Below are 26,866 nucleotides of genomic sequence, written 5' to 3'. Positions count from 1 at the left end.
CCTATTAGGGCCAGAAGAAGCGGGCTGGGAGCGGAGCGGGGCGGGGCGGGGCCAGCCCTCCGCTCTGCCTGACGGAAAATGTAGTTCTGAAAAGAGAAGCCGGGGGGAAAGGCCGTGAGAACTACATTTCCGGGAGAGGGAGTGGCTACGGCGGGCCGCGAGGTGCAGCGGCAATCCCGAGAGCAGAAAGAAAGGCCAGGAAGGCACCGTTGGTTCTGTTCCTTTGCGCCAAACCCTTGTGGCGCTACGTCTTGTCTCTGTCCCGACTCCCCAGTGTGGGGCTCTCGCGTCAGCCTTCCCTTGAGGCTCGCAGGTGGCGTCTGCCAACCCTCGCGGAAGTGAGGGGCGCGCCCCTCCTGGGCCCTGCGGACCCCGAGCCTCCATGGGCCGGACCCGGAAAGCCAATGTGTGCCGCACGCTGAGTCGCCGGGCTCTGGGCTTCTACGCGCGCGACGCGGGCGTGGTGCAGAGGACGAACCTGGGCATCCTGCGGGCGCTGGTGTGCCAGGTGACGCCCGCCGTAGCCCGGGTGCCCGGGGTTCAACCTCTTGCCGGGCTGCAGTTTTTTACGCGCTCTGTTTCCCCTTTGAGGGTCAGACGTGGGGAGGGGCATCCATGTCCTGCAATTAGGGTGTTAGAAAATAGGCACTCAAAGGTCTGCTGCCTAGCTGTAGTTTTAAAAAGCTTTTGCCTTCCTGCAAACAATTGATTAAAAATGTGGACATCCAATTAAACCAACACCTATGGGCAAAGGGAGGAAAAAATAAGAAACAATGTACTTAAAAACTGTAGATTTAAACTACCCACCTAAAATGGTTCTATAATAGGGGGCTGAGTTCTTTCCTAAACTGAAAATCTTTGTATCTTTCAGGAGAGTACTAAATTTAAGAATGTTTGGACGACTCATTCCAAGTCACCTATAGCCTATGAGAGAGGAAGAATATATTTTGATAATTACCGGTGCTGTGTCAGCAGGTAAATTCTTGGTGATGATTTTTTGCTGTAATCCACCTGACCCGTAGTTTTTATAGAACCACGTGGCTTCTTTAGTGCTTAGTGAAATAGGAAGATGAAAAAAAAAAAATGAGTCCGTAATAAAACTAGGTGGAAAATGTATGTGATCTTAAAAACTTGTTAAGTCTAAAGTTGCCGACTTCGTCTTCGTAAATACTTTATTTCACACAAAATTATAGCACAGGCAAAAATAATACGTTTCTCAGCACAATTTGATGTTTTATACCATTTAAAGATCAGAGTTGAGAAAACAGGTTGTGAAATAATTAGATGATGCTTAGAAGATGGGTATTTTGTTTTAGAAGTACTTATTTTTTTCCCCTAAGAGAAAAAAATATTCAAACAAAAGTATAGTATTTTTAGATAAATAATATTTTAACAGCCTCTAGCCACTCAAGGTCAGGCTGAAGAGAATACCACAATAAATTGATGCTTCCATGCCCATTACCTAGATTAAGAAATTATGGAATTGCCTCTCTTTATCTTTCACTTTGCATGTGTAAAAATTATGGGCATTTTTCTGTGTGTCAGCCTTCAGTGGTATTCCTCAGGAGCTAATCACCTTGTTGTTGAGATAGATTCTCCTTTCACTGAACTGGGAAGCTAGGATTCCGGTAGATGGCCTGGCCAGCAAGCCCTATGAATTTGCCTGTTTCCACCTCCACAACTCTAGGATTACAAGTGGCAGAAACCATGAGTGTTGGGGATCTAAACTTGGTCCTCAGGATTGCCTGGCACCAGCTGAAGCTATCTCAGAAGTGATAACATCTAAGCTCTTTTCTTGTTGGATCAGAAACTAGAAGTCAGAGAGACTAGTGATTGTTGAGGTTCGCCTTGTCTCTAGTTGATATCTTTCTTTGGTTCTTTGACAAATTGCCCAACCTACAATTTAAGCCTTTAGTGCTAGTGGATCTACCCACTCGCCCTTGGATGTAACTTCCAATGATTTACAGAGTGCACACACACACTTGAAATTCTCCTCATCTGTTGCAGATAAAGTCAGTTTTATTGGAAAGAACTAGGGGCTGCTTTGTGACCTGCTTTTCCCAGGCAGTCTTCAGGCCAATGCCATGAAGCCCGTCCTAGGCACTGATGCAGGACTCCTCCAATAGTAAAAGCTGAGCAGTTCAGTTGGAGGGAATACTCAGGCCAGGAAAGAAAGATAAGGCCCATCTGGACCTTACAAAGAGAGGTGTACTCAGGGCCCAGTTATTCTACACCCAAAGTAGAGCCTCCATGGGAGCCCCAACTTTCAACTATACTAATGTAGGACTCAGCCGCAACAACACATGGCTGGGGGTGGGTGAAAATGCTCTCACCCTTCCCATTTCCAGAGATTGCCGTCTGAGTCAGAGCAATGAGGGAAGGATCCTGGAACTCAGTCCTAACAGTTGAGACTGTTGTTGAGCTAGAAGGAAGGCAGGAAGGGAACATGTCTGGGTCAAACACCATGGACTCCCACTGTTCTTACTGAATCCCAGGAGGCTTTCTGGAATAAATGCTTCTTCCTGTGCTTTTATGAGAAAAACCAAAGGCTTTAAGTGGTTGTCCTTTAATCATTTCTTCAGTTTTCCTGAAGACAGTGTCTATATGCTTCTGATTTTAGCAATGGCAGTCTGGACATTCTTTTATACGTTCATGATACCCATTATCTGCTTTGCAGTATTAAGAGTGACTCTTAGGCACCGTTTCATACCCAGTGTGGTGCCTTCCCAAGTCGATGACAGTTGTTTTGATTTTAAAAAGTTCAGTCAGAGTAAATGCCATTGATTAATGTCGTAGTGATAAATGATACAGGTGTTCTTCACCGTGCTGTTGAGGAGGGTTGCACCCACAGGTAGAATTGCATGAGATTGCTTTCACTCCTGTGACATTCAGTTTGATTTAAACCTTTGAGTTACAGAGAGAATATCAGAGGTGAATAAAATGTCATCCTGGAAATGGTTTCTCTTCTCAATAGTTGAACTTTAAAGTTCATCAGTTAAAAAGAAAAGAAGACATCTATGACTGAATCTCAGTAGTTGTCAGAGTAGAGACTAGCAGGGGGTGGGGTAGGGAGCTGTAGCCTCACCCAGGGAAGCTGAGGCAAGGAGGAGTGCTTGGGGACAGGCTGGGCACCCATAGCAAGATTGTTTCGAAAGTAAGCATCAAGGATACAGTTTTCACTTTTTTAGGTAAAGAGGGTATGAGTGTAGTTCCGGGAAGGTGGGGAGGGGGGTCGCTGACAGAGGGCCTGAAATGTTTCCCAGGCTAGCTTAAAGTTGCTGGAAGATACATGTTCAAAGATAGTAGAAATAGACACATATATAATATTTATGAAAGGAATAAATTAGACATAAAGAGAGTGTGTTTATTTTTGTATACACAAATGCTCATTCAAAATGTCTTAGTCAGAGTCACTATGCTGTTAGGAAACACCATGATAAAACAAACTTGGGGAGAAAAGGGTTTATTTGGCTTGTGCTTCCACATCACTGTTCATCCCTGAAGAAAGTCAGGACAGGAACTCAAACATGACAGGAACCTGGAGGCAGGAGCTGATATAGAGGAATGCCGCTCACTGACTTGCTCCTCTGGTTTGCTCAGCCTGCTTCATATAGAACCCAGGACTACCAGCCTAGGGGTGGCACCACCCACAATGGTACACTCATCAGTCACTAATTAAGAAAATGCCTGCAGGCTTTCCTACAGCATGATTTTATAGACATTTTCTTGCTTGAGGTTCCCTCTTCTCTGATTATTCTAGTGTGTGTGAAGTTGACATAAAACTAGCTAACACATAATGGGAACTTTTTTTTTTAATCTATTATCCTTCTTAAGAGCAATAGAATAAACTCAATGAGTTCAACAGATATTTACAGTAAATGTTTAAGGATTTAATTAAGAATTCAGTATAATTCTATTTTGTAAAACAATCTCCAGGTAACTTTATTTACATAAGGAAAATCTGGAAGATGAACCAAAATGCATGTTTAAGTGATTTATTATTTTTATTAATTTTATTTATGCATATGCATCTGTGTGCATGGACATGTGTGAGTCCCGAGGCTTTGGCTGCCCTGGAATCGGAATTACGGAGAGTTGTGAGCCTCCTGATGTGGGTGGTAGGAACCAAACGAGTCCTCTGGAAGAGTGACATGTGCTGTTAGCTGCCAAAACATCTCTCTCGATTTTTTTTTTAACATTTTTTTTCTTGTGTTTGTGTATTACAAATTTGTGATTAGAAAAAAAAGAACAGAACAGTTAAGGAAAACAATAGAAAGTTGGAATCTGGGGCTACAGACATGTAAAAGAAATGTCGGAGCAAAGATCACCTCAGTTTAAAACTTAATAATAATAACAATAATAATAATGATACTGATAATGCTTTTTTTCTTTTTTCCCCAGTGTTGCATCAGAGCCAAGAAAACTTTACGAAATGCCAAAATGTTCCAAATCAGAAAAAATTGAGGACGCTTTATTATGGGAATGCCCAGTGGTGAGATTTCTTTCTAGAGCATTGCTTTTTAAAGCTTCCCCTACACTTCAATGTTTGTTTAGTTATCTATGTTTACATTTACCTCATTTTAAAAAAAGAATTCTATACACGAGTACTGTATTTACATAATTTCTTCCTCGCTCTCTTCCTATTTCAATTCCTTTCATGTTCCCCTATACACACTTCTTCTCAAGTTCATGGCCTCGTCTTGATTATTGGACACGCACACTCGCGCACACACACACGCACACACACACACACACGCGCACACAAATGGTATGTAAATAGAACCTGCTGAGTCCGTTTACTCTTGTTCATGTACATATGTGTTTAGAGCTGACTTTGGGTTGGATAACCTGTGGTGAGGCTTGTCCCTGGCAAGGACCGATTTCCCCTCTCTAAGAAGCCATTAATTGCCTCTAGCTCTTCATCTAGGGGCGGGGCTTTGTGAGATTTCCCCATCAGTGTTGGGTTTTCAGCTAGTGTTGCCATAGTGCAGGTCTTTTTTAGGCAGTAGTATTGTTGAGATTTCATGGGTGCAAGTCCCTGCCATATATAGAAACTACAACCTCATAGCAGCTGTGCTAGACATCTGGCTTTTGTATCCTTTCTCTCCCCTCTTCCACAATGTTCTTTAAAGTATTTTAGCTTAAAAGAACTAGTCATTATTAGTGCATTATTTCAAGGATAAAATTTAAAACTTATTGTGATTCTCAAATCTTGAAGAAAACCAGGAAGAGAATGTGTCTTTTCAGTATCATTACAAAATCATTTTAAAAAACATCAATATTACAGGCTGGAAAGGTAGCTCAATAGGTAATGACGCTTACTGCCAAGTCTGATGGGCTGAGTTCAGTCACCAGGACACACATAGGAGAAGTAAGAACTGAGTTCCAAAAGTTGTCTGATGACCTCCCCATATGTGCATGCGCACACACATACAACACACACACAAACACACAGAGATACACAGGCACATGCACGCACACACACACACAGATATACAGACACATACACACATACAGATACACATATGTTTTTAATCAGTATTTGGAATTCATTTATTTATTTTGAACAGGCTCATGTATGAGCCCAGGCTAGCTTAAGATTTGATGTGTAGCTGCCTGTGAGCTTGAACCTTGGACTTCATCCACCCCTGACTGCTGGGACGGTAGGCATGTATCACTATGTTCAATTTATTATGAAAAATTTTAAGTTAGAGATCATTTGTAAATTTTGATAAGGTAGAAATTGATTAAAAGTTTATAACTATAGGTAGTTTACAGTCGTCCTTAGTGTTTGAGATCATTCCACCCCTGTACTAAGACAGATTTTTGTGAGAGCAGCTATTATGTGGATTTTTGAAAGTAGATAAATTCCACCTATGACTGTAGTTAGGAAAATAATAGTATAAAAATTAAAGCTACAGTAGCAAAAGTCATACCGTTTACAGTGTTGCCCTGGCATGTGCCCTTCAGGACACTGTTTCCTTGGGACGGTAGCATTCAGACACCAGAGAAACTAAGAGTGATTGGTCTGGGGAAGAATAACTGTGGGATATTGACAGTTACAAGGATGTGTGTAAGTCTCCTCCTCAGGCTTTAACAGGCTGCTTCTAATCCTTCTAGCTGCACAGTGCTTGTGGAGCCCTTGTACCAAACTCCTCTAATCAAAGCCCTTTTTTTGAGGGACAGTTCATCTTTTGTAAGTTTTCCATAACATTGTTTCTAGGAAATTCTCTTAAGAAGCACTGCAGCGAATTAATCACATCTGTAAGTCTGGTTGGTCGCTCTTCAAAAGAAGAGAACTCCCAGTCTGTAACCAAAAGTACTGTCTAAGCCATAAGCAGTCGTATTCTGAATTTAATGTTAATTTTTTCTAGGCTGTTGTTTTTCCATAAAGCTATAATTTTTTTAACTATCACCCCCACCATAATTACTCTTTTCATAGAAGCCTCCTTTTTAAAAATTAGAAAGTTAGAAGCCTATTTTTTCCTCCTTAATTGAAAGCTGTAAATAATTGTGCCTTGAACCATTTAGAACCTTTTAATCTATTTTCTTGAGGGAGTTTAGAGAGATGATAGGTTTCTTAATTGAGAAAGATTGAATATACCAACTCAAACACCCAAAATATAGAGCAGTCCTGGAAAAATGAAGCTAACCTACTCTCATTCCATAAACACTTAAATGATTTTGTTTTTATTTGTGGTGACACAACATTTTTTATGAAAAACTCAGAGGAATACTGTATTCATATTAATATATGAGTGCAAAACTACTTTAAAATTAATACTCTATTTTATTTCTGAAATAATATATGAAATGTCCTTCTGGTTTAAGAGAATAGTTCAAATCTATAATATATACTTGTTTCAAATGTCTCTCTAATGGGCTAAATAGGAATAGTAGACATTTTAAAACTACATGAAATAATACATAAGTCATTTATAGTATAAAACCATTCATGTCATTGCCTATGAGTTAAGTAAAAGTGGCTAGTAAGTACATTTAAAAATCACAGCATCAGCATGTGTGCAGGAGGACCAGGTCACAGTCTGCCCTGACCAGGTCAGGGTCTGCCTGAGAAACAACAAAAATAAGTGGAACCAAGCAGACTTAAAGCAAATGGTTCTTTCCTTGGAATTTGAGAGGGAAGACAGCTTTTGCAGAGGCCAACAGCAGCTTCTTTCCTGTTCATGTTTTATGTAAACAAATGCTACATTAATTTCAACTTCAATTCAGAAGTTGACTAATTGAAAGTCAGCACATTTGCTCCCCTTTCCCTTCTGCAGTAGAGCTGTACCAGTGGGATGGCTAGTGGTTAAAGGCACTTGCTTCCCAGTGGCGCAAGCTAGACAACCTGGGTTTGAGCTCCAGAACCCACAGAAAGGTGAGAGAGTTGAGCATGGTGCACACCTTCAATCTCAGCACTAGGCAGGCAGAGGCAAGCAGATCTCTGAGAATATGGCCAGCTTGCATTTAAACAAACAAACAAACAAACAAGTGGCGAGAGAAAGCTGAGTCTACCCAGTTGTCTTCTGACCTCCACATGTGTACTGTTGCTTGTGTACCCATAGGTATACAGTAATGATGATGATAAATTCTAAAAGCATTAAAACATAAAGAATGGTTAAAGTAACAGCCCCCAGCCTTGTCTTTCCCACCTTCATCTGTGCAATTGATATTCTGTGATTTACTTATTTGACGAGGTAACTAGCCATTTTCTTTGGACATAGAGTACTGCAGATTTTTCATAGCCAGACAATTTGTTTTTATACCCCGGTCTTGTTTATTTGTTTTTTAGGGAGAAATACTTCCTGACCCATCAGACTATAAATCCTCACTCATAGCACTGACTGCTCATAATTGGCTGCTTCGTATATCAGCAACTACAGGAGAAATCCTGGAGAAAATATACCTTGCTTCCTATTGCAAATTCAGGTAATGTGAGATTATTATTTAAAATTTTGTTGTAAAAATGTGAGACCTGTGGCCTAGGAAATCTTAAACCTCTCTCCAGTCCTGCCCTGTGTCCCCAGTTTTCCTTGTGTATTTTATGACCTAGTTTCTGTATAATCCCAGTTTCTTCTATGTATTTTATAACCCCAGTTTCTTTATAATCTACTCTTTTTGTTCTCTACTTTACTCTAGTTGAATACTTGAGGCTCATGACCTACTTTATTTATCTTTGTATTCCAAATAAGTAATTAGCCACAAAGTAGTTACAGGTAGATGGCTGGTGAGTTCCCGTTCTAGTACAATCCAAGAAATGCAATTGCAACTACTAATTTTTAAGGACTTGTAAATTTTAGAGTAAAAATGAATATGCAATTTGTAAAAGTAATATTTTTAATACTTTTTAATGACTCCCATTTTAAATTGGAAATTAGTGTAATGGTGTATGCCTTTAATCCCAGAACTCAGGAGACAGAGGCAGGTGGATCTCTATGAGTTCAAGGCCATACTGGTCTACACAGTGAGTTCCAGGACAGCCAGGGCTACACAGAGAAGCCCTGTCTGAAAAACCAAAATAAATGAAAAAATAAATAAAAAAAAATTTGAAATGATTTGTGTATGTGTGTTTGCATGTGCAAGTATGTGGGGGGTGTTTTGTTTGTGTTTGTCTGCTTGATTGCTTGCTTCCTTGCTTGCTTTTTGAGACTGGCTCTCAAACTAACCTTGAAATCCCGCCTCCTCCTCTCCAGTTCTGGGATTGCAGGCATCCATATCACACCAGGTTTTTCTGTACTGGTGTTGAAGCAGGGTTTGTGCATCCTGGGCAAGCACTCTCCCAACTGAACCACATCCCTAGCCCTGGTGATTTCTAAGGTTTGAATGCTCTTAGGTTAAAAATGGTTTTATAGATGTATTCATCCTATTTCTTTCTTTCTCTCTCTCTTTCTCTCTCTCTTTCTTTCCCTCTTCCTTCCTTCCTTCCTTCCTTCCTTCCTTCCTTCCTTCCTTCCTTCCTTCCTTCCTTCCTTCCTTCCTTCCTTTCTTTCTTTCTTTCTTTCTTTCTTTCTTTCTTTCTTTCTTTCTTTCTTGTGAATGTTCTGTCTGCTTGTGTGTGTATGCATCATGTATGCCCAGTGGCCATGGAGGTCAGAAGAGGACATCAGATTCCCTGGAACTGGAGTTAGGGATGGTTGTGAGCCACCATGTGGATACTGGTAACTGAGCCTGGATCCTCTGCACCACTAACAAGTGCTCTTAACCACTGAGCCATCTCAACATCCTTCTCAAAACCAATTTTTTTTAAGTGGCATGACAGCACATCCTCTTAAACCCACAACATTTAAAGGGCTGAGCTGAGAAGATGGGGCTTTCACAGTTATCCTCAGTAACATAGCAAGTTCACCGCCAGGGCTAAACGAGGCTTTGTCTCAAAAAAATTTGTTTTCATTAGAAGATAATTATTTAAGAGTCTAGAAGAACTAAGATTTAAGTTGAGCTATATCCGTATAAGGATCTAGAAAAAAATTATTAAAGTTATTTGTTTTAAAATAGATTACTTTGCTATTATTATTTAAGTTATTAAAAAAGCTTAATTATAAAGTAGCACACCAAGCACGGTGGTTCATGCCTGTCATTTCAGCACTGGATACTCAGCAATAGAACAGCTGGTTCAGATTCAGCCTGGGCTACCTAAAGAGTCACAGGCCAGATTTTATCTCAAAAACCAAGCATGTGAAATAACAATAGACAAGTAAATAAAGTATAGTGTTTCGATTTTGAGTTTAAGGGGACTGATCCAAACATTAAATTCCTCTTTGTTCCTTCAAAAGGTACCTGAGCTGGGACACCCCTCAAGAGGTTATTGCAGTGAAGTCGGCTCAGAACAAAGGCTCTGCAGCAGCTCGGCAGGTCTGCAGCATTCAACACATGTGTCCTTGGAATGTGCACACTTGTGAAAGCAAGTGCTGTTAAATTTGAAGCAGACTATTCATATGGGCCTCTCTCTGTTTTCTGTCTACTTATTTTTGGGTACTGGAGATTATTGATTTATGTATGCCTGCATTGCTCTAGTGCTAAGCTACATCCCTCAGCTGTCTGTACTCCTTAAAGAATCATCCAGAATTGCTCAGGGATCCTGGTGCAAGTCCTTAATCCCAGCTCTTACAGAAGCAGGAAGATCTCAGATCCAGGCCAGCCAAGGCTGCATGAGTCCCTGTTTAAAAAAAACAAAAACCCACAACACAGAATTTACTAGACCTTATAAAGCCTAGAACTACCTATCAAACTTAGGAAATCCTTAGAATCTCGGGGAAAAAAAAGGAAATCCTTAGAAAGTATTTATTGAACATTTTTATAAAATACAGATTTTTTTTCTCATAGAGATTTTCTGTTTTTATCTCAGGACAGGACATTTTAAAAAAAAACTATAATAAGCAACAATTTTGTTTGCTTTTTTGGCAAGTTCCTCCTAGGGCTAATGTAAAACAGCCTTTTTAAAATCCTGTAACACTGACTGTCAGGTAATTCTTAGAATTCAGGTAAACTTAGAATTCTTGGGTGCCTTTTTGTTTGAAGTGTTTTATGTTTTGGTTTATGTTGAGACAGAGTCTGGCTGTGTAGCCTAGTGTGTCTTCCAGTTGAGATTCTCCTGCCTCAGCCTGCCAAATGCTGTGATTGCAAGTGTGTGTTCCTGTACCTAACTTAGGTACCTTTTAACAAATTAAATGGTTTCTCTCTTTACCTTATGTAAATAACCACATCAGGTGTTCCCTTATCAACACAACAGCACCTTCTGTCACCCTCTGCATTTTGGTCCTCTTATCTGCCTTCCCGGTCTTTGTATATGCCACGGAGCCAAATAAGCTGTTGGTTAGCTCTTTAAACCTCATTAAACAATTTTTAAGTTACACTAATCTATCTATATGTGTGGGGCTTGGGGCACATGTCACAGCATACACATAGAGGAGGACAGAGGACAGCTTGCAGGAGTCATTTCTCCTTCTTACCCTATAGGATCCAGAGGTCAAAGACCTCATCATGGAGCCATTTCACCAGATCTAAACTTACTTTTAATGATGGTTATTTATTATAAATATTTTCTATATCTTGCCAAATCATCTCAATAGCATGACCACATGCCTTTTATTGTCTCTCTTGGACCTTTTCTCACACTGTTGAAGTAGCCAGCTGGAGAAGTAGTTACTATCTCCTGTTGCTTTCTTTCCACACCTTTGCTGTGTTGTATAAACATGAAAGACAGTAACAAAGTAACACCATATTCATGAAGATTCCAGAAGTGTCTGGCCTAATGTGTCACCTGCACCAGTCTCACTGTGCATGGTTCTAGGTATTAAGGTCTTTATCACCTGATAATGTTAGTAAGTCTCGTAAGCATTTCTGCATTCAAGACTCTGTTCCCACACTATCTAGCCAACAAGCAGTAGTTCTTGGTCAAGATATACAAATTACTCCCGCCTTTAGGTTTGAGGAGCATGGATCTTAGCTCAGTAAAAGTATGCCTCTTTGAAAGGACAAGGCTCTGGGCCTTTAAACGTCACACTCTGTTTTTGGATTTGTTTGTGTTTTAACTTTTATTTCCTGTGGTTTTTGATTGGTAGTCTTGATAGTCAGACCTTATTTCTGCTCATGTAATTGTGCTGTGATGGGGCCAACAGCTGTGCTGTCCATAAATCCTAGATACTCCCTCGAATTCTTTACTCAAGAAAGAGATTATTTTGCATTTTGTAATGTGAATGAATAGTTGGGAACTTGCTTCTCAAAATAAAAGAGCACTCTTCTTCAAGTTGATAAGTCATTCAAGCTTTTTCTGAGAAACTGTCTATCTTCAGTTCAATCAGACCAATATAAGTCCTACCGGTGATATGACCATAGTAACACTATGGTTTTGGTTAGGTTTCTTATTATTAGAACTCTAGTTCACAATACAAATACACCATATTTTGATGGTAAGAAATACTTGTTTCCACTTGTAGTGTTTTATGTTTATGTACAGTGTGTGTGTTAGGAACTGGAGGACTAGTGAACATTTTAAGTATGTTTCCTTTACTGGTAAAATAACTTTCAGTCTAAATAGAAGGAAATTCTGAATTCATGAAAAGTTTTGTATAATTGAACACTAGGACAGATGTATATTTTGAACTCATGAAGGTAGTGTTTTCTGAAGTACTTTGGAGAGCTGCCCATAATTCCATTCTTACCTTCTTCTAGGCAGGCACTCAGCCGCCTGTTTTGTTGTACCTCGCAGTGTTCCGGGTTCTGCCCTTTTCACTTGTAGGGATTCTAGAGATCAACAAAAAGGTAAGATCGAACCTCTTCCTTCCCTCTCTCCCTCCCTTCTTCCCACCCCCCCTCTCCTTTTTTTAAATGCAAAATCTCTCTATTAAGCCCTGGATAACCTGGAACTCACTATGTAAACCAGGCTAGGTTTGGGTTCAGAGATCCACCAGTTTCTGCCTCCCAAGTGATGGAATTAAAGGTGTGCTCTTCCATACTGCAATTACTTAATTGCAGTATTTTATTGACAATTAAGAGTAATATCTTCATTTATTTATTAGATGTTTTGATTGAGAATATTCTCCTATCTATGAAATGTTTACTGATGTGTCTTATTTCATGTCAAAATGTGAACCTTTGACTTGGGAAGAAGCATAACCATCTCTTCGGCTTCCTGCATGTTGTTATGCCTCTCAGGTGGTTAGTGTTTTTAGTGTTGGAAAACCTGTGGTCATTAACAAACTGCTATTTTATAAAATTATGAAATGCCTAAGGAATTTTTTTCAAAGGAAATATTTCAAAGCTCGTTAAAATGATCATGATGCTTCAACAAAATGTCTCATTTTAATTACAAGGTACAGCTCTCAAACTTGCAGGTACAGCTCTCAAGCTTGCTTTATAGTATATAAACAAGACTTGTAATGGGATATATAACCTTTCTAACGCATACAGTTTGTGTTTTTATTATGTTCACATTTATCTTAATTTGTGGAGTTCATGGGAGGGAAAGAGGGCCAAATTTCAACTGAACAAAAGAGTCAATACTCTTTCTTTTAAAAATTTTTTTGCTTTGTGGAAAATTATCTTGGAAGTTTTTCTACTAGTCTTTAAACATTTGAAATATTAAAGAAGACAAGATCTTAAGAATCTACTAATATTCCCTAGCAAATAAGACAAATCTATTTAAACAGTTCCTATTCTGAATGCTTATGCTAAATTTTACAAACTAAAGAATAATACTAGTTATCACTTATTGTTTATTTTATACAAGGTACTTTTAAGAATTTTAAGACATTGTGGCAGTGTATTCTATTAGAAATTGAACAGCTACTTACTAACTTTAAAATGTTTGAGTTACCAAGTACTTCTTTTCAAACTGGAACCAGGGGTAGGGAATTAAAAACCTAGGAGCTACACAACACAGAGCAAACCATAATTATCTTTCTACTAAAATGACAAAAGCCCAACTTGTAACTTCATTGTTTTCTTTATGCTGTGGATTAAGTAATTATATTGTATTACATTCTTCAGCAGGAACAAACACAAAAAGACTGGCAAAGTCAAAGTTGTTCCTCTTTACTCTTGTGTGTCCAGCATAATCGGTTGAGGGACTTGGCTTTGATTAGTGTAATGCAGGATTAAAGCATGTCTTTCACTTATTAAATGTACTGGAATATACAGGGGTGAGGCCCTTGAGCAGTTGTGTACTTACCCTATTCATTAGCATGGTATATCCTCACTGACTGAATAGAAATCCAAATGAATTTTATGTCTTCTATACTTCTTTCAGTGCTGTGAAAAAAGACATGCCTGCCTTGCTTTTTGTTGACTATTAACATAGGCACAGAACTGTGCTTCTTCTCGGAGCTGTGTAGAAAATCATCACAAGATTCAAAGGTAGAACATGTAGGGAACAGTAAGCCAAGGCCTTACTCTAAATAAATGTCTGAAGGAATTTAGTCCTTTATGGTGTTGGTTTTTTTATACAGTTGAAAAATCAAACCTTGTTAGAAATTCAAGAACATAATAGTATTTAAGGAGATCTGGAGTTGGGAACGAGAGAGATGAGTTGGTGTGTAAGAATACTTGCTCTGTAGTCATGAGAATGTGAGTTTAGATCCCCAGTCTCCACATAAAGTCCAGGCATGGCCATGGGTACCAGTAACCCTAACACTGGACAGGAGAGGTTACCCCAGGGCTTGCTGGGCAGCTAGTCTAACTGCAAAAGTGAAAACTCCAAATTCAGAAAGAGAGAGACCCTGTCTCAAAGGAATAAAGTGAACAGTGGTAGAACAGGGCATCTAGTGTCCTCCTCTTGTACTTCACACATAGGCATGGGCTTACCTGCTTACCTACCTGCACACACACATGCATTATACACATCGAGTATACGCATGCATGCACTCAAATCTGCAGTTGGTCATTTCTGTTATAACTACTTTCCAAGATCCAATCTTTTTGCCTCTAAGCACTATAAATATTTGTCTTTATGAAAAACATTCTAGTATGTAAATAATGAGTCTCTATTGGATATACCTGATAAATACTTATTTAAAATTACATGGCCCCCATGTATACCACTGTTCTATGAAAAGTAGAATCTGTAATTACTGTGTATTGACAAAGCTGTACAGCACGTGTATGCTGACACATCATTTTGAGCCCTGTGTATAGGCTTTTATTGATGCTCCAGCCTAAGGCTTACTGCTTGCCTCTAATAACACTCTAGCCTCAAGTTGCTAAATTTTAGTTAAGTCTTAATGTGAGGCAGCACATGACTGGATTTAAAGCAGGAATACAGACATTTTGAAGAGCAGAAGATTAGCCTTCTGTCTGATCTTTTCTTAGGTGATATCTGCCTTTCCTCTTAGATTTTCGAGAATGTCACAGATGCTACCTTGTCACATGGAATCCTGATTGTGATGTACAGCTCGGGACTAGTCAGACTTTACAGCTTCCAAGCCATCATCGAACAGGTAGAGGAAAGCACAATGGACACAGTACATTGGTGTGAGGCTTGGTCTCAAAGGTTTTTGCTGTTGTGTGGTTTGTGGCTTTTGTTACTGTTTTTAACAAGTCGGGTACTCATATAGTTTTCAATTATAAAAGTTATAGAAACAGAAAAAGACACAGTAACCTTTGCAAGGAGGGTGGGGAGGATAAACAGAAGGTCCTTGAATAAAGACATGTTCTCTGTCATATACATGTAAAGTTTATTTTTTCTTTCCAGACAGCAAATAAATAGGCTCTAAAGCCACCATTTTTGTTTTGTTTTGTTTTGTTTTTAGTTCATGCAACAGAAACTTGACTTAGGGTGTGCATGCAGTCAGGGCGGGACTACTGGGACTGTAGGAGAGGCTCCTTTTGGCATTCCTTGTAATGTTAAAATCACAGGTATGGCGGCTATACAGGATCTTTTCTCCTTAAGAAAGTAAGTGCTCATATAGTTTTGCATTGTAAGTGTCCACATTTTTCTCTGTGATTATGCACTGACTCATTTTACTTCCATACAGGGAAAAAAGTTAAAATACACACACACATGCACACACACACACCCACCCCTTACTATTGAATAAAGGTCAACAAAATTCTACCCATTCATTACATTCATTAACGTGAAGGCCTGAGGATGCTGAGCCATTCTGATCCTTGATTTCACTGTCTAGAAAATGATGAGTTACACCAATTCATACCTTCTTAACTTCCTTATAGCTTAGGGTTTTTTAAATTTTGTTAAATCTCCTCATTTCTAAGGATAGCGTTTTCAAAGGAAATATTAATGCTATGCTACCTAAAGGTAGGCAGATCCTAGACCTCAGGAGAATAAAAAAAGAAAGTTATGCATGACTCTGTAAAGATAGAAAAAAACCTTTCTGTATTTAACTAACTTACTGAGCCAGGTGTGGTAGCTCACCCCTAAAATGGGAGGTAGAGGCAGGAGGATCAGAAGTTCAAGGCCATCCTTGTCTACATAATGAGTTTGAGGCCAGCCTGAGCTACCTTAGGTTCCCTCAAAAAAGAAAAAGAAAGGAGGAAGGAAGGAAGGAAGGAAAGAAAACTAACCAAACAAAAATGAAAATATCTTTAACAGACAAGGTTTTTCAAGTAATAAGAAAAATATTAATATTCTAATATATTAAGTCAAAGGGCATGTGTCAGCAAATTATGAACAAAATTCAAATACCATGTGAGAATAAACTCATGTTCGGTTCCCAGCACTTGTATCATAACTTCTACAACTCAAGTTCCAGGGGATCCAGCACCATATTGCGGCCTCTGCTAGTGGCAGACATGCACACAGTGACTTACATACAGCAGACAAGATTCTTAAAAGAACTTTTGTGAGCACGTTTATACTGAATACAGGAAGTATTTCTGAGGTTAAGAGGTATTGCTAGCTTTTCATAAAACTTCTACATTCACTTAAAAATGAATCAGTTTTAAAACATGTATTTTGGACTTCATGGATAGCTTAATTGGTTATACTGGGCACTCTTCATAGTTTATATTACTTGAAAAAACCCTTGTTTATTAAAGATATTTTCATTTTCTTAAACGCTTTTTAGTACATAAAAAGAACTTAAGAAGTATCTTTTAAGGATTTCTGTCTCCCCACAGTTGTTCGTGAGCTCCTTTTCATGATTCATGCTCTCCCGTGTATAGCACTCAGAAATCAGAAGAGCCCTAACAGCACACATTCCCATTTCCCATGGAACTCCTGCATGAACAGTCTTTTCTGAGAGTAACACCTTTAAGATGAGTGGCTTTACAAACCAAAAGTACTCAGGGTGCTCAAGGTGGAGGCACAAACCGGGAGCCTACAGATGAGCTGTCTATGTACATCCACGAAAGACATTACGACCTCACTGCAGTGCCTCCTTACAGCGCTAGAGCAAACCTATTACGTTGTTATAATTAAGATTGAGATCAAAGAGGAAGAGAAGAAAGCACCAACAACAGTCCCTTTGATGTCCATCCCCAAGAGACTGATTGGATATGTCTATAAAAATTAACTTGTTTGATGATAATACGAGTGTTAGTGTCTGTTCTCTGCTAGGGTCTCCATTGTACCAGACCCCATCCTAAAATTTGCTGTTAGCCTATGATATGGAACATCTCTCTGCCGTTCAAAACTTTATTAGATCCGATTCCCCGCTACAATTGTTCAGGGAATTGACATTGTGGCTAACTCAGAGTCGTGTACATAGATCCGCGGTGATGGCTACAGTTTTACTATGTATTTGCCTCCCTAACCCCCCACAATAAGTACCTTCAGCCTCCTTTATTGTTGTTGTTATCGTTGCTGTTGTTGTTGTCTGCTCACATGGAGGCCACACAGCCCCACCAAAATACATGCCTAGAGATTTAGCTTACAGTCTTACTTTGTTTTCTACTAGCTTTCTGTTCTCTTAGCAACAAATCTCTTTTCTGACTGCGTTTTATTCTCTCAAGCATAGTAATTTTTCATTAAGGGAACTTCGTAAATTATGTATATGTACCAAGAAAAGTTGAACCTAGTTAATGAATGGTGCAAGTCCACCCCAGATGAGAAGCTAATAAATCTCTCTTGCTCATCCCTACAGACTCACCACCCCCACTCTTTGAAGTTTCATCCCTGGAGAACGCTTTTCAGATTGGAGGCCATCCTTGGCACTACATCATCACACCTAATAAGAAGAAACAGAAAGGAGTTTTCCATATTTGTGCCCTAAAAGATAATTCCTTGGTAATTCATGAGTACTCAACTTTTCAGCAGTAAATTTATATTAGAAATTTTTATTCTCTACTCTTCTAGTATCTCTATAGGTCCAGGAATTACTTTTTCATTAATTTGGGAACCTTTTTGTTTCTTTCTTTATTTATTTATTTAGACAGGGTCTCTATGTAGTTGTAGCTGGCCTGGAACTCAGAGATTCTCTTGCTTTACTACCTCAGTGCTGGAATTAAAGGCATGTGCCACCACACCTAGCATTTGTGGACAAGTTAAAATACAGAGAATATGGGAAATAGTGTTTTTGCCACCCAGAATCTTAAAACAACTGTTTGAAAGGTCTTAGAACACCAAGGATTCTTGTCCATTCTCTCCCTCACAACCACCAACTCTGTGCTAGACACTGTGTAGCCCAGGCTCACCTCAAACGTAGGCAAGACTGGCCTTGAATACCTGATACTCCCATCTTGGCCTCCCAAGTGCTGTGACTAGCTGTGTGTCACCCACCATACATATCGAAGGGTTTCGTTGCTAACAGTTTTGTTGCGGGAGTCCCATGGAAAACATCTCTCAGATGCCACCGTGGGAACTGTTGCTAGAATAGTCTTAGGCTGCCTCCGAAATTGCTGTGGAATGTGTTGTTGATTTTGAAGAGAGCAGAACCAGATGGAACTCACAGTGTTGGCGCTGAGATGGCTCATTGTCAGGGTTCCTCAAGTTGCTTCTGGCGCCACAGAAAGAAATGGTTCATGGCAAAACAGCAAAAGCTCTACCCATTAAATTCATCTTAATTTTCTTTCAAAATAGGATTTTTTTCATTGATTTTTTTTTTCCTTTTAATCATTTGTTGAGGTCGAGCATGGTCAGACATACATTTTCTTCCTTTGGGTTGTTTCTATTCCCCAAACAAAGATTCTTAGCGCTTCTTGACCCATGCTGTGGCCCTCATCTTTGCTTGTATTGCTGAGTTAATGTAGTTTATTCTGAAATCTCTTGTTATATCAGATTTACTTTGTATGAAGTAGATTTAGTTGTTCCCTCACCATGCCTTCCAAGGCCCTTGCACAGTCAGTCACTATGGCCTCTGTTTAGCCACAGGTCAGCACCCTTCACCTTCCTGAAGGTCAGCATATTCTTGGGTCCTGTTATTGTCTGATGTCATAGGCCACTGCATCTAGTGTCTTCTAGTTTACTTTTGTAAGAAAACTTTTCTCTCCATTTTCTCACTTGGTCACATCTAACAGTTCCCACTGTCCTGATCCCCTTTTTATAACATTTTATAGAAGATTTTCTAGGCACTGGTTCCTGCTATCACAACCCTGGTTTGACTGTTCACCTCTAGGGCTTTCTTCAGTCACCAGTGCTGAAGAAAGTCACTCTTACTCTCATTCCACCTAATTTCGCATCTAGTCAAACCTTGTGCACTGTATATCCTATGTACATTTAGCAAATGTTCTTCTTATATAAGAGCTGATTCTATATGTTCTCTCATAAATAAATAAGCGGTCTTTAATCATAGGTATCACATATTCTTTAATAACAATTACAACATTTGGTCAGGCCAGTATTTCATCACATTTATGTTATTGCCAAAGCTGATATTAGTTCCAGGTGCTGCCATGTAGGAGGTGAAACCTATGAGTCCACAGGAACATATAACATATGGTGTTTTTTTTCTTTCTCTCCCCATTCCCCCTTCTTGAGACAGGATCTTACTATGTAGCCTTGACCAGGCTTGCCTTGAACTCGCAGAGCTCTGCCTGCTTCTGCCTCCCAAGTGCTAGGATTAAAGGGGTGTACCACCACACTTGGCTTTTTCCTTTATTTTAATGTCAATGCATACCTACATGTTTTGGAATAAGACTCTTCTTGTCTTAAATGCTAATCAGTATTAGACTCTTTTCTTAGATATGAGAGTTTAATATTTGACTTAGTCAAGGAGAGTATGTGACCTGTGTCAGACTCTTGGTTTGGTTACGTGCTTATGTGAATGTTCCCTACTCTTCTGATTGACAGGTAGTTGTGGACAGGGTTGGGAGGAGGAAGTCGTAGGGAACTGCGTGTGTATAATAATGGAAAGTTTGTGGACTTTGGAGTCAGATCTGCTGTTTAATAGGCTCCAAACATTGGGCTACTATTTGTTCTGTTTGTGTGTCAGTCTGTGGCTAAGAAGGCACAAAATGGGGTTGATGTTTGCTTTGGGTGTTTATTAAAATCAACTGCAGCAGTGGTGCTAGAGCATGCCCATAGTCCCCACCGCACATGCGTGCATGAGATACAGTAGCATGAGATCTACTGCATGGCATCTGCCATCTCTGACTGGGAATGCTGGGAAGGCCTCAGGTTTATTTGGCCTTGACACCCATCCCATGTCAGCTGATTTTTCTTTCCTGTACCTGTGACTTACCAAAGGGTTATATTTGGAAAATGATTTACCCTTCTAATCTCTGTCCTGGATATTTTTTCCAACTTCAGGCAAAAAATGGAATCCAAGAAATGGAGTGTTGTTCACTAGAATCTGACTGGATCTATTTCCACCCTGATGCTTCTGGAAGAATAATACATGTTGGCCCAAATCAAGTCAAGTGAGCAATTTTTTTATTAAAATTAAAAGCAATTTTTGTAATGTTTATTGGCATTGTTGTTTTCGATTGGAACCATTGTAATTCTGTGAAAAATTCACTTGTGTGGAGAATTTCCTGAGAGACTATCATCTACAAAGTCTGGTGTTATCCTTCAGCTTTACCATTGCTGTTTGTAAGTTTTACACATAAGTTCCTTGACAGATGCTATATGAATGAATGAAAGGGAATTATTGATTATTCTTTCCTCTTTGAGTTTTATTTGTTTGGTTTGTTTTGTTCTTAGGGATTTGCTGTGTAGTTCATACTGGCTGCAAGTGTTGTGTAGTCCAGGCTGGCCTTGAACTGACATTCTGCTTCTGTGCCCTGACTACCGGGGTTTTAGGACTGTGCTACACTGAGTCTGAATGTTCTTAGGATTGATGCGAAGAAGATAGCTAAGCCAGGTGGCACATGCCTGAAATCTCAGCTGCCCAAAAGGCCAAGGCAGGAAAATTGCAAGTTCAAGGCCAGCCTAGGCAACTTTGTGAGACATTGTTCCTAAATAAAAAAGAGCTGGAGATGTAGGTCAGAAGTACAGTACTTGCCTAGAGTGTGTGAGGTCCCAGGTTCAGCTCTGGTGCCCTTCAGACAGGATTATTTGTGTTTGTTCTGATGGACGGGCTAGTGTTTGTTTACTATTGGCTGTTGGCTATCTGCTTTAAAATGGTCTTCATTTGGCCTCTCTGGCATCAAAATAGTCTCAATTTTTTATCTTTTACCCATACTTCCACTAACTGCAGTTTATCCCCGGTATTTAGGTCTTTTCTTCTCACACAGTTTTCTGTCTGTTTGAGTCTAGGTATTCCATGATTCAAAATATTCTACCCTTCCCACACACACACACACACACACACACACCTTTTTTAGTTCTTCTTCTTCTTCTTCTTCTTCTTCTTCTTCTTCTTCTTCTTCTTCTTCTTCTTCTTCTTCTTCTTCTTTTTTTGAGTCAGGATATCTCTGTGGTCCTGGCTGTCCTAGAATTTGCTTTGTAGACCAGGATGATCTCAGACTCACAGAGATCTGTGTGCCTCCTCTGCCTCCCAAGTGCTGGGATAAAAGGCGTGTGCCATCAACCCTGGCTTTTTCCCAGGTTTTAAAAATAAGTACCTTTTTATATACCACTAATTGAGATAACTCATCTGTGGGTTTAAAACATTACCTGATTATTTTATCATTCACTACTGTGAAGAATCTAGTTGTCCCTGCCACAGTGGCTTCTTCTTGCTAGTCTCTTTGCCTATGGGACTTCGAGCTTTGAGAACATTGTACTTTTGAAGTATTTTAATGATGTAAACAGATTTCTGTGGGTGGGAAGCACATTATTTTATTTTCTCTTGATTAATAAGCTTGACCCATGAGATCATTTATACTCTGCAAATCCAAATCTTAAAATACAATCCTTAAAAAAAAATGGTATTGTTGGTGGCAGATTTTGCTCTCTTGTGAAAGTCCAGCATTCCAATTAATTGCTGCCCTGTCTCTCTCACTGTCAACTCTTAAGTGCTATTCTTAGCTATGTGTTCTTCAGAAACAAACAGTGCAGCTGTAGTGTGAGGGGTGAGACACTCAGGTCCTGCTGCACAGAGGGAGAGGTGAGGTTTCACTGTAGTGTCATTAACCGGCTGGAAGTTTAGGACTGAGCCAGCTGCTGCTTTACTTATGTAAGCACCACACCTCATAGCTGTGCTTTCCTGTTTCACAAATATGAGTGTGAACAAGGCCGTGGATTATAATGATGAGGTTAATGTTAGACAAGTCAGTGGAGGAGGAGTGGGTTGCTGCAGACTCCCTTCGTTGGGCTTCATCTGAGGTTAGCTTTGGCAGATTGATGGTGTTTTGCAATCTAGAGTTTTTAGAATTCTTTTTCCTTTCCAGAGTTTTGAAGCTAAGTGAGGTAGAAAATAATAGTTCTCAGCATCAGATCTCTGAAGACTTTGTCATTTGGGCCAATAGAGAAGACAGAGTAAGTCAAAAGTATCATATCCTTTCTGTAGAACACTGTCTTTGTAACTTGTACTGTGATGTTTGCCTGATAGCTACAAGCATCATAACTCTTGGGAGTCTGTTTACTTTCTGTACATGAGGAGCTAGTCTCACTCCTACTTATGTATGAGATTTGAAGAGAGTTGATTATACTGAATTTATATCGCTTATTTCTATTTTTTTCTCTTCAAATTTTTTAGTGATGATTTGTCAGTCTTTGGTTTTAAATAGTTGTGTGAAGTTAAGGTGGGGTATAAATGTTTTAAAACCAGATACCATACCTTAACTGCAGCTGGTACTTTGCCTTTGGTGTGGCCCTTTTGCTTTTGGTGAGGCCCTTAAAGAGGGAAGTTTCTGGACTCAGATCAACCTTTAGTTTTCTGTACTGTGTTAAGGCAAAAGTCAGAAGGATGAATAAAGAGCAGATCTGTAATGTTTAATTAATTCATTTTTGCCTGTTCTAGCATTTGTCCATTTAAGACTTTTGTTTGAAATAAATTATTGTTCACTAAGTGAAGGATTGAAAATTAGATTAAATTAAATTTGGAATTTTCTCAGTCAGCTAGAGGAATGTATGTGCTGGGAAGGGCCAGCTGGCTTAAGCGCATTCTGGGGACGGTTGTCTTTGAGTGCATGCAGTAAAGCATGTCTTGATTTTCCTTCTCCCCTCATCAGAAGGAAAACTTAATTACGGTTACAGCTTCTGGACGTGTGGTGAAAAGAAATGTCAGCCTTCTGGATGATGACCCAGAACAAGAGGTATTCCTTACCCAAAGAAAATCCAACAGTCCATTTCCATTCAGTTATTGTTTCCCCCGCCCTGGAGCAGACATGGAGTCAGGGACCAGGATGGGGGAGGGTGTGTGTGGTCCACTCAGTGTCACACACACCCCCTTCTATTGTCTTACTGCAGTCTTTCACACAGTTTTATTTGTAGTAAAGTTTATGGGGCCAAAATAACTTGAAAACATGATTTGCTTCTTGTTTTTGTAAGGTACGTATTTTGTTTGTTTGGTTTGTTTTTTTTTCAAAACAGGGTTTCTTTATGGAATCCTGGCTATCCTGGAACTCAATTTGTAGACCAGGCTGGCCTTGAACTCACAGAGATCCGTCCGCCTCTGTTTCCCAAGTGCTGGATTAAAGGTGTGCACCACCATTGCATTTGAGAACACGTGCAAGCACACACATAGACATAGACATAGACATAGACATAGACATAGACATAGACATAGACATAGACATAGACATACATACTATTTTTAAAGATAAGTCGTTTTTAAGAAGCAGATTCTTCACAGTGAGTAATACATATAGTTGAGCGGTAGAGTGCCTGCATAGCATGTATGAGCTCCTGGTTCTAATTCCTATAGAAGCAAAAGGAAAACAGAACAAAGCTAAACAAGAAACTGGCAACCATAAGGTGAGGTTGTTGTACTGGTAATGCTTTTGGGCTGGAGAGGTAGCTTGCCAGTTAAGAGCACTTGTTTTTTGAGTTTGAGGAGCAGAGTTTGAGTCCCAGCACTTATATAACAACAAACTGGCCATGTAGGCAAAGGCCTGAAACCCCAACCCCAAGAGATCCAGTGTGCTCTGTAGTTGTTTGCCAAGTCTATAGAATACTGTTTACTTAACATGTAGAAATCTGGAGAATGACCTATGTTTTATGTGTATATACAGAAATCCATTTCTACTGATTCTCTCACTTATTTGTTGTTCCTTCTGTTGTATTTTCATAAATGATAGAATAATTAAATTTAGAATGTAGATATAATTCTTGCTTTTTAACTGGAATTGATCCTACTTTCATCTGTTTCCCAAGACTTTCAAAATCGTGGACTATGAAGATGAGCTGGACTTGCTTTCTGTAGTAGCTGTTACTCAAATAGATGCTGAAGGAAAAGCTCACCTGGATTTCCACTGTAATGAGTATGGGACCTTACTCAAAAGCATCCCACTAGTGGAGTCATGGGATGTGGTATGTACAACCACGGGGACATAAGTTGTAAGGGTTTCCTCTACAGGTGCCATTTATTAGGACATGTTCATATCAGTGCAGATTCACCTGTGCCATGACCACATGAAAGAAGTTACTGTCCAACACACAAGACAAAATGAACACTTCTAAGTCTTCTTTCTCTTAGCATTAAGAATACCATCTTACCGATATCCTTGAAGATACTGGTGAGAAAACACAAAGAAATCCTTGTAATTCTTGAGACAGGTTATTTCCCTACCATAGTCTTTTATGTTCCTCCCAATTATGAGTTTGGTAACATTTTTTAAAATGACATTATCTCCCGTAGTTAGTTAAGGGGCAAGCAATATTTAAGCAAGTTGGTTCCAGCACTTGGAAATATTTGTTCTTCCAAATATTATAAAATATAAATGTTCTGGGAATATAGCTCAGGGGGGTAGAATATGAGCCCATCAGACCGTAGGTTCAGTTCCTAGCACCACCTAAAATGAGTTGGTGGTGGCAGTGAAGAAGTTTCAAGAGGGCTGGGGAATGGTTCAGCTGCCGTGCAAACGTGAGAACTTTAGGTTTGGGTCCCAGCACCCACCACGTAAATGCTGGCAGATGTGTCAGCCAGACGTGGAGGTGAAGACAAGATCTCAGAGATGACTAGACAAGCCAAATCCCTAAGTCCTGGGTCCAAGGCATAAAGCAGAGAGTAATTGAGGAAGCTATCTGATATCACCCTCTGGTCTGCACACAACACACATGCACACACACACAGGTATCCACACACATGTGAGCATGCACATGTTCCACAGCACACATGCAAAGCTAAAACAAGGACAGGCATACCTTCTGCCTAGGCCTTTTCCTATCAGTAAGAACTTGAGAGGTATGAACGGTCGTACGTGCTCATGAGTCAGACAGAAGTGCTCTCTGACAGTGAACTGCATATCCAGGCTAAGCCCAGAGCTCTTTCCATTCTCTACATTTTCTGTATTTTTCCATTAGTCATCTACATGCACATAAATAATGAAAAGTCCATTTTTGGCAAGTCTTCCACATCTGTGTACATATGTAGGAGCATAGGATAGATGCTATGGTATTTTGGTGACACACAGTGACTATGATTATGTGAAAAGCAGATCCTGTGTGACTGTGTTTTGTTACAGACATATAGCCATGAAGTCTACTTTGACAGAGATTTGGTGCTGCACATCGAACAGAAGCCCAACAGGGTCTTCAGCTGCTATGTTTACCAGATGGTCTGTGACCCTGGAGAAGAGGAGGAAACTGTCAACAGAAATGGTTAAGACAGCGGAATCATTGTAACTTTAGACACTGTTAAAACCTCAGTCAGCTATGTCTAGTCCTCATTATCTGCATGGAACATTCTGCAGTATTTTCCAGAACAGGTCTTGTGCTAGCTTCAAAGGACTAGGTTGAACTCTTACCACATACGGTGGTAAGGAGTCCATCTTATGTAATGCTCTCTAGGATGCTGTTCCAAGAGACCCAGCATTTTGAAACTTTTTGATTAGGTGCTAATGTGAATATAAAATGCTAGGGGACAGAGGACAGTTAAATCGAGGTGTCAAAGAGACATCATTGATACAGGGATAATTAAAATAATTCTTAAAGACTACTATGAAATTTTAATTAGTAAGGCTAGGAGAGAGAAATAAAAATATTAAATATAGAATCCAGGTATGGTGACACACACCTGTAATCTGAGTGCATGGCAGGTCAAGCAGAAAGATCAGGAGTCCAAAACCAGTGCTGTATAGCCAGTTAGCTGTATAGCACATTCAAGGCCAGCTTGATCTCCATGAGACCTGGTCTAAAGATGTCAACAAAAAGATAAAGAAATCCTATATACTCTATACCAAATTTTGCTTAAGGATTAGAAGTAGTATTTGTAATGTAAAATCATTCTTTTGAACCAAAAATCACCACAGCTTCTTTGTAAACAAAACCAACCCCCCGCCCCCCCCCCCAAAAAAAAAGATATCAATTTTAGTTTTCAAACGTGGTCTTATTCTCATGGCTTGATGTTCTCACTGACTGTAGTCTGTTTGTGTGTGTATATAAATACCAGTGCACTTGACTTTGTTTCTGAGGACGCATTTGCATGTTCATGTGGATGCAGGTATGCACGCATGTTCATATTTGCAGGTGTGCCTACATGTGTGCATGTGCATTTGGAGGCTAGAAGTCAACCAATGGTGTTCTCAAGAGCCATCTACCGTATTTTCAGATAGGGTCTCACTAGACCTTTCGGCTTACTGATATTGCTAGCCTGGTTGGCTGGTCAGGAATGCTCCTGTCTTTTTCCCAGCACTGGGATTAAAGGCATACCATCATGCCCAGATATGTACATGGGGGCTGGGCATCAAACTCAGATTTTTATGCTTATGTAGCAAGCACTTTACTAATTGGGCTATTTCCCTAGCACATGTGTTATAAAAGATTCCAGACAAATTTCAGGTGAAAGCTTTTCCTCATTTGAACCCTGTTTAATACAGCTAAAGATGTTTGTCTTATTTTCTATTTTATTTACTAAGTGACTGTCTGTTTAGTGATATTTTCATATGTATACAAGAACATAAAGAGGCCTTTGTTAGGCCCCTT

General features: G+C 39.6%; 1 protein-coding gene across 2 annotated transcripts; it reads left to right on the top strand.

The window, feature by feature from the left end:
• Nucleotides 1-132: 132 nt before the first annotated feature.
• Nucleotides 133-26,866, top strand: Dcaf17 (DDB1 and CUL4 associated factor 17). 2 transcript variants are annotated; one of them, XM_028762948.1, is made up of 14 exons: nucleotides 133-508; nucleotides 872-975; nucleotides 4,402-4,492; nucleotides 7,796-7,932; nucleotides 9,777-9,855; nucleotides 12,175-12,264; nucleotides 14,832-14,936; nucleotides 15,249-15,354; nucleotides 17,544-17,686; nucleotides 20,147-20,256; nucleotides 22,171-22,258; nucleotides 22,954-23,037; nucleotides 24,098-24,253; nucleotides 25,408-26,866. In XM_028762948.1, the coding sequence occupies exons 1-14, from the start codon at nucleotides 383-385 to the stop codon at nucleotides 25,546-25,548; spliced, it is 1,560 nt and encodes a 519-aa protein (XP_028618781.1). In that variant the 5' UTR covers nucleotides 133-382; the 3' UTR covers nucleotides 25,549-26,866. The 2 variants fall into 2 exon arrangements, with proteins under 2 accessions (XP_028618781.1, XP_028618782.1); XM_028762949.1 differs by lacking the exons at nucleotides 15,249-15,354; nucleotides 22,171-22,258; nucleotides 22,954-23,037; nucleotides 24,098-24,253; nucleotides 25,408-26,866 and having other exon boundaries at nucleotides 383-508; nucleotides 20,147-20,254.

This window comes from Grammomys surdaster, unplaced genomic scaffold (genome assembly GCF_004785775.1).
Source record: "Grammomys surdaster isolate TR1022 unplaced genomic scaffold, NIH_TR_1.0 136, whole genome shotgun sequence".
NCBI lineage: Eukaryota > Metazoa > Chordata > Mammalia > Rodentia > Muridae > Grammomys > Grammomys surdaster.
Note: the sequence above shows the minus strand (reverse complement) of the source record. Positions and strands in the feature narration are given on the sequence as shown.

Excerpts from the sequence above, each read along its gene's own strand:
- Dcaf17 (XM_028762948.1), top strand. The coding sequence starts at position 383 with ATGGGCCGGACCCGGAAAGCCAATGTGTGCCGCACGCTGAGTCGCCGG. Across the intron at positions 976-4,401 it reads TACCGGTGCTGTGTCAGCAG|TGTTGCATCAGAGCCAAGAA; the intron begins GTAAATTCTTGG and ends TTTTTTCCCCAG. Across the intron at positions 17,687-20,146 it reads CCCTAAAAGATAATTCCTTG|GCAAAAAATGGAATCCAAGA; the intron begins GTAATTCATGAG and ends TTCCAACTTCAG.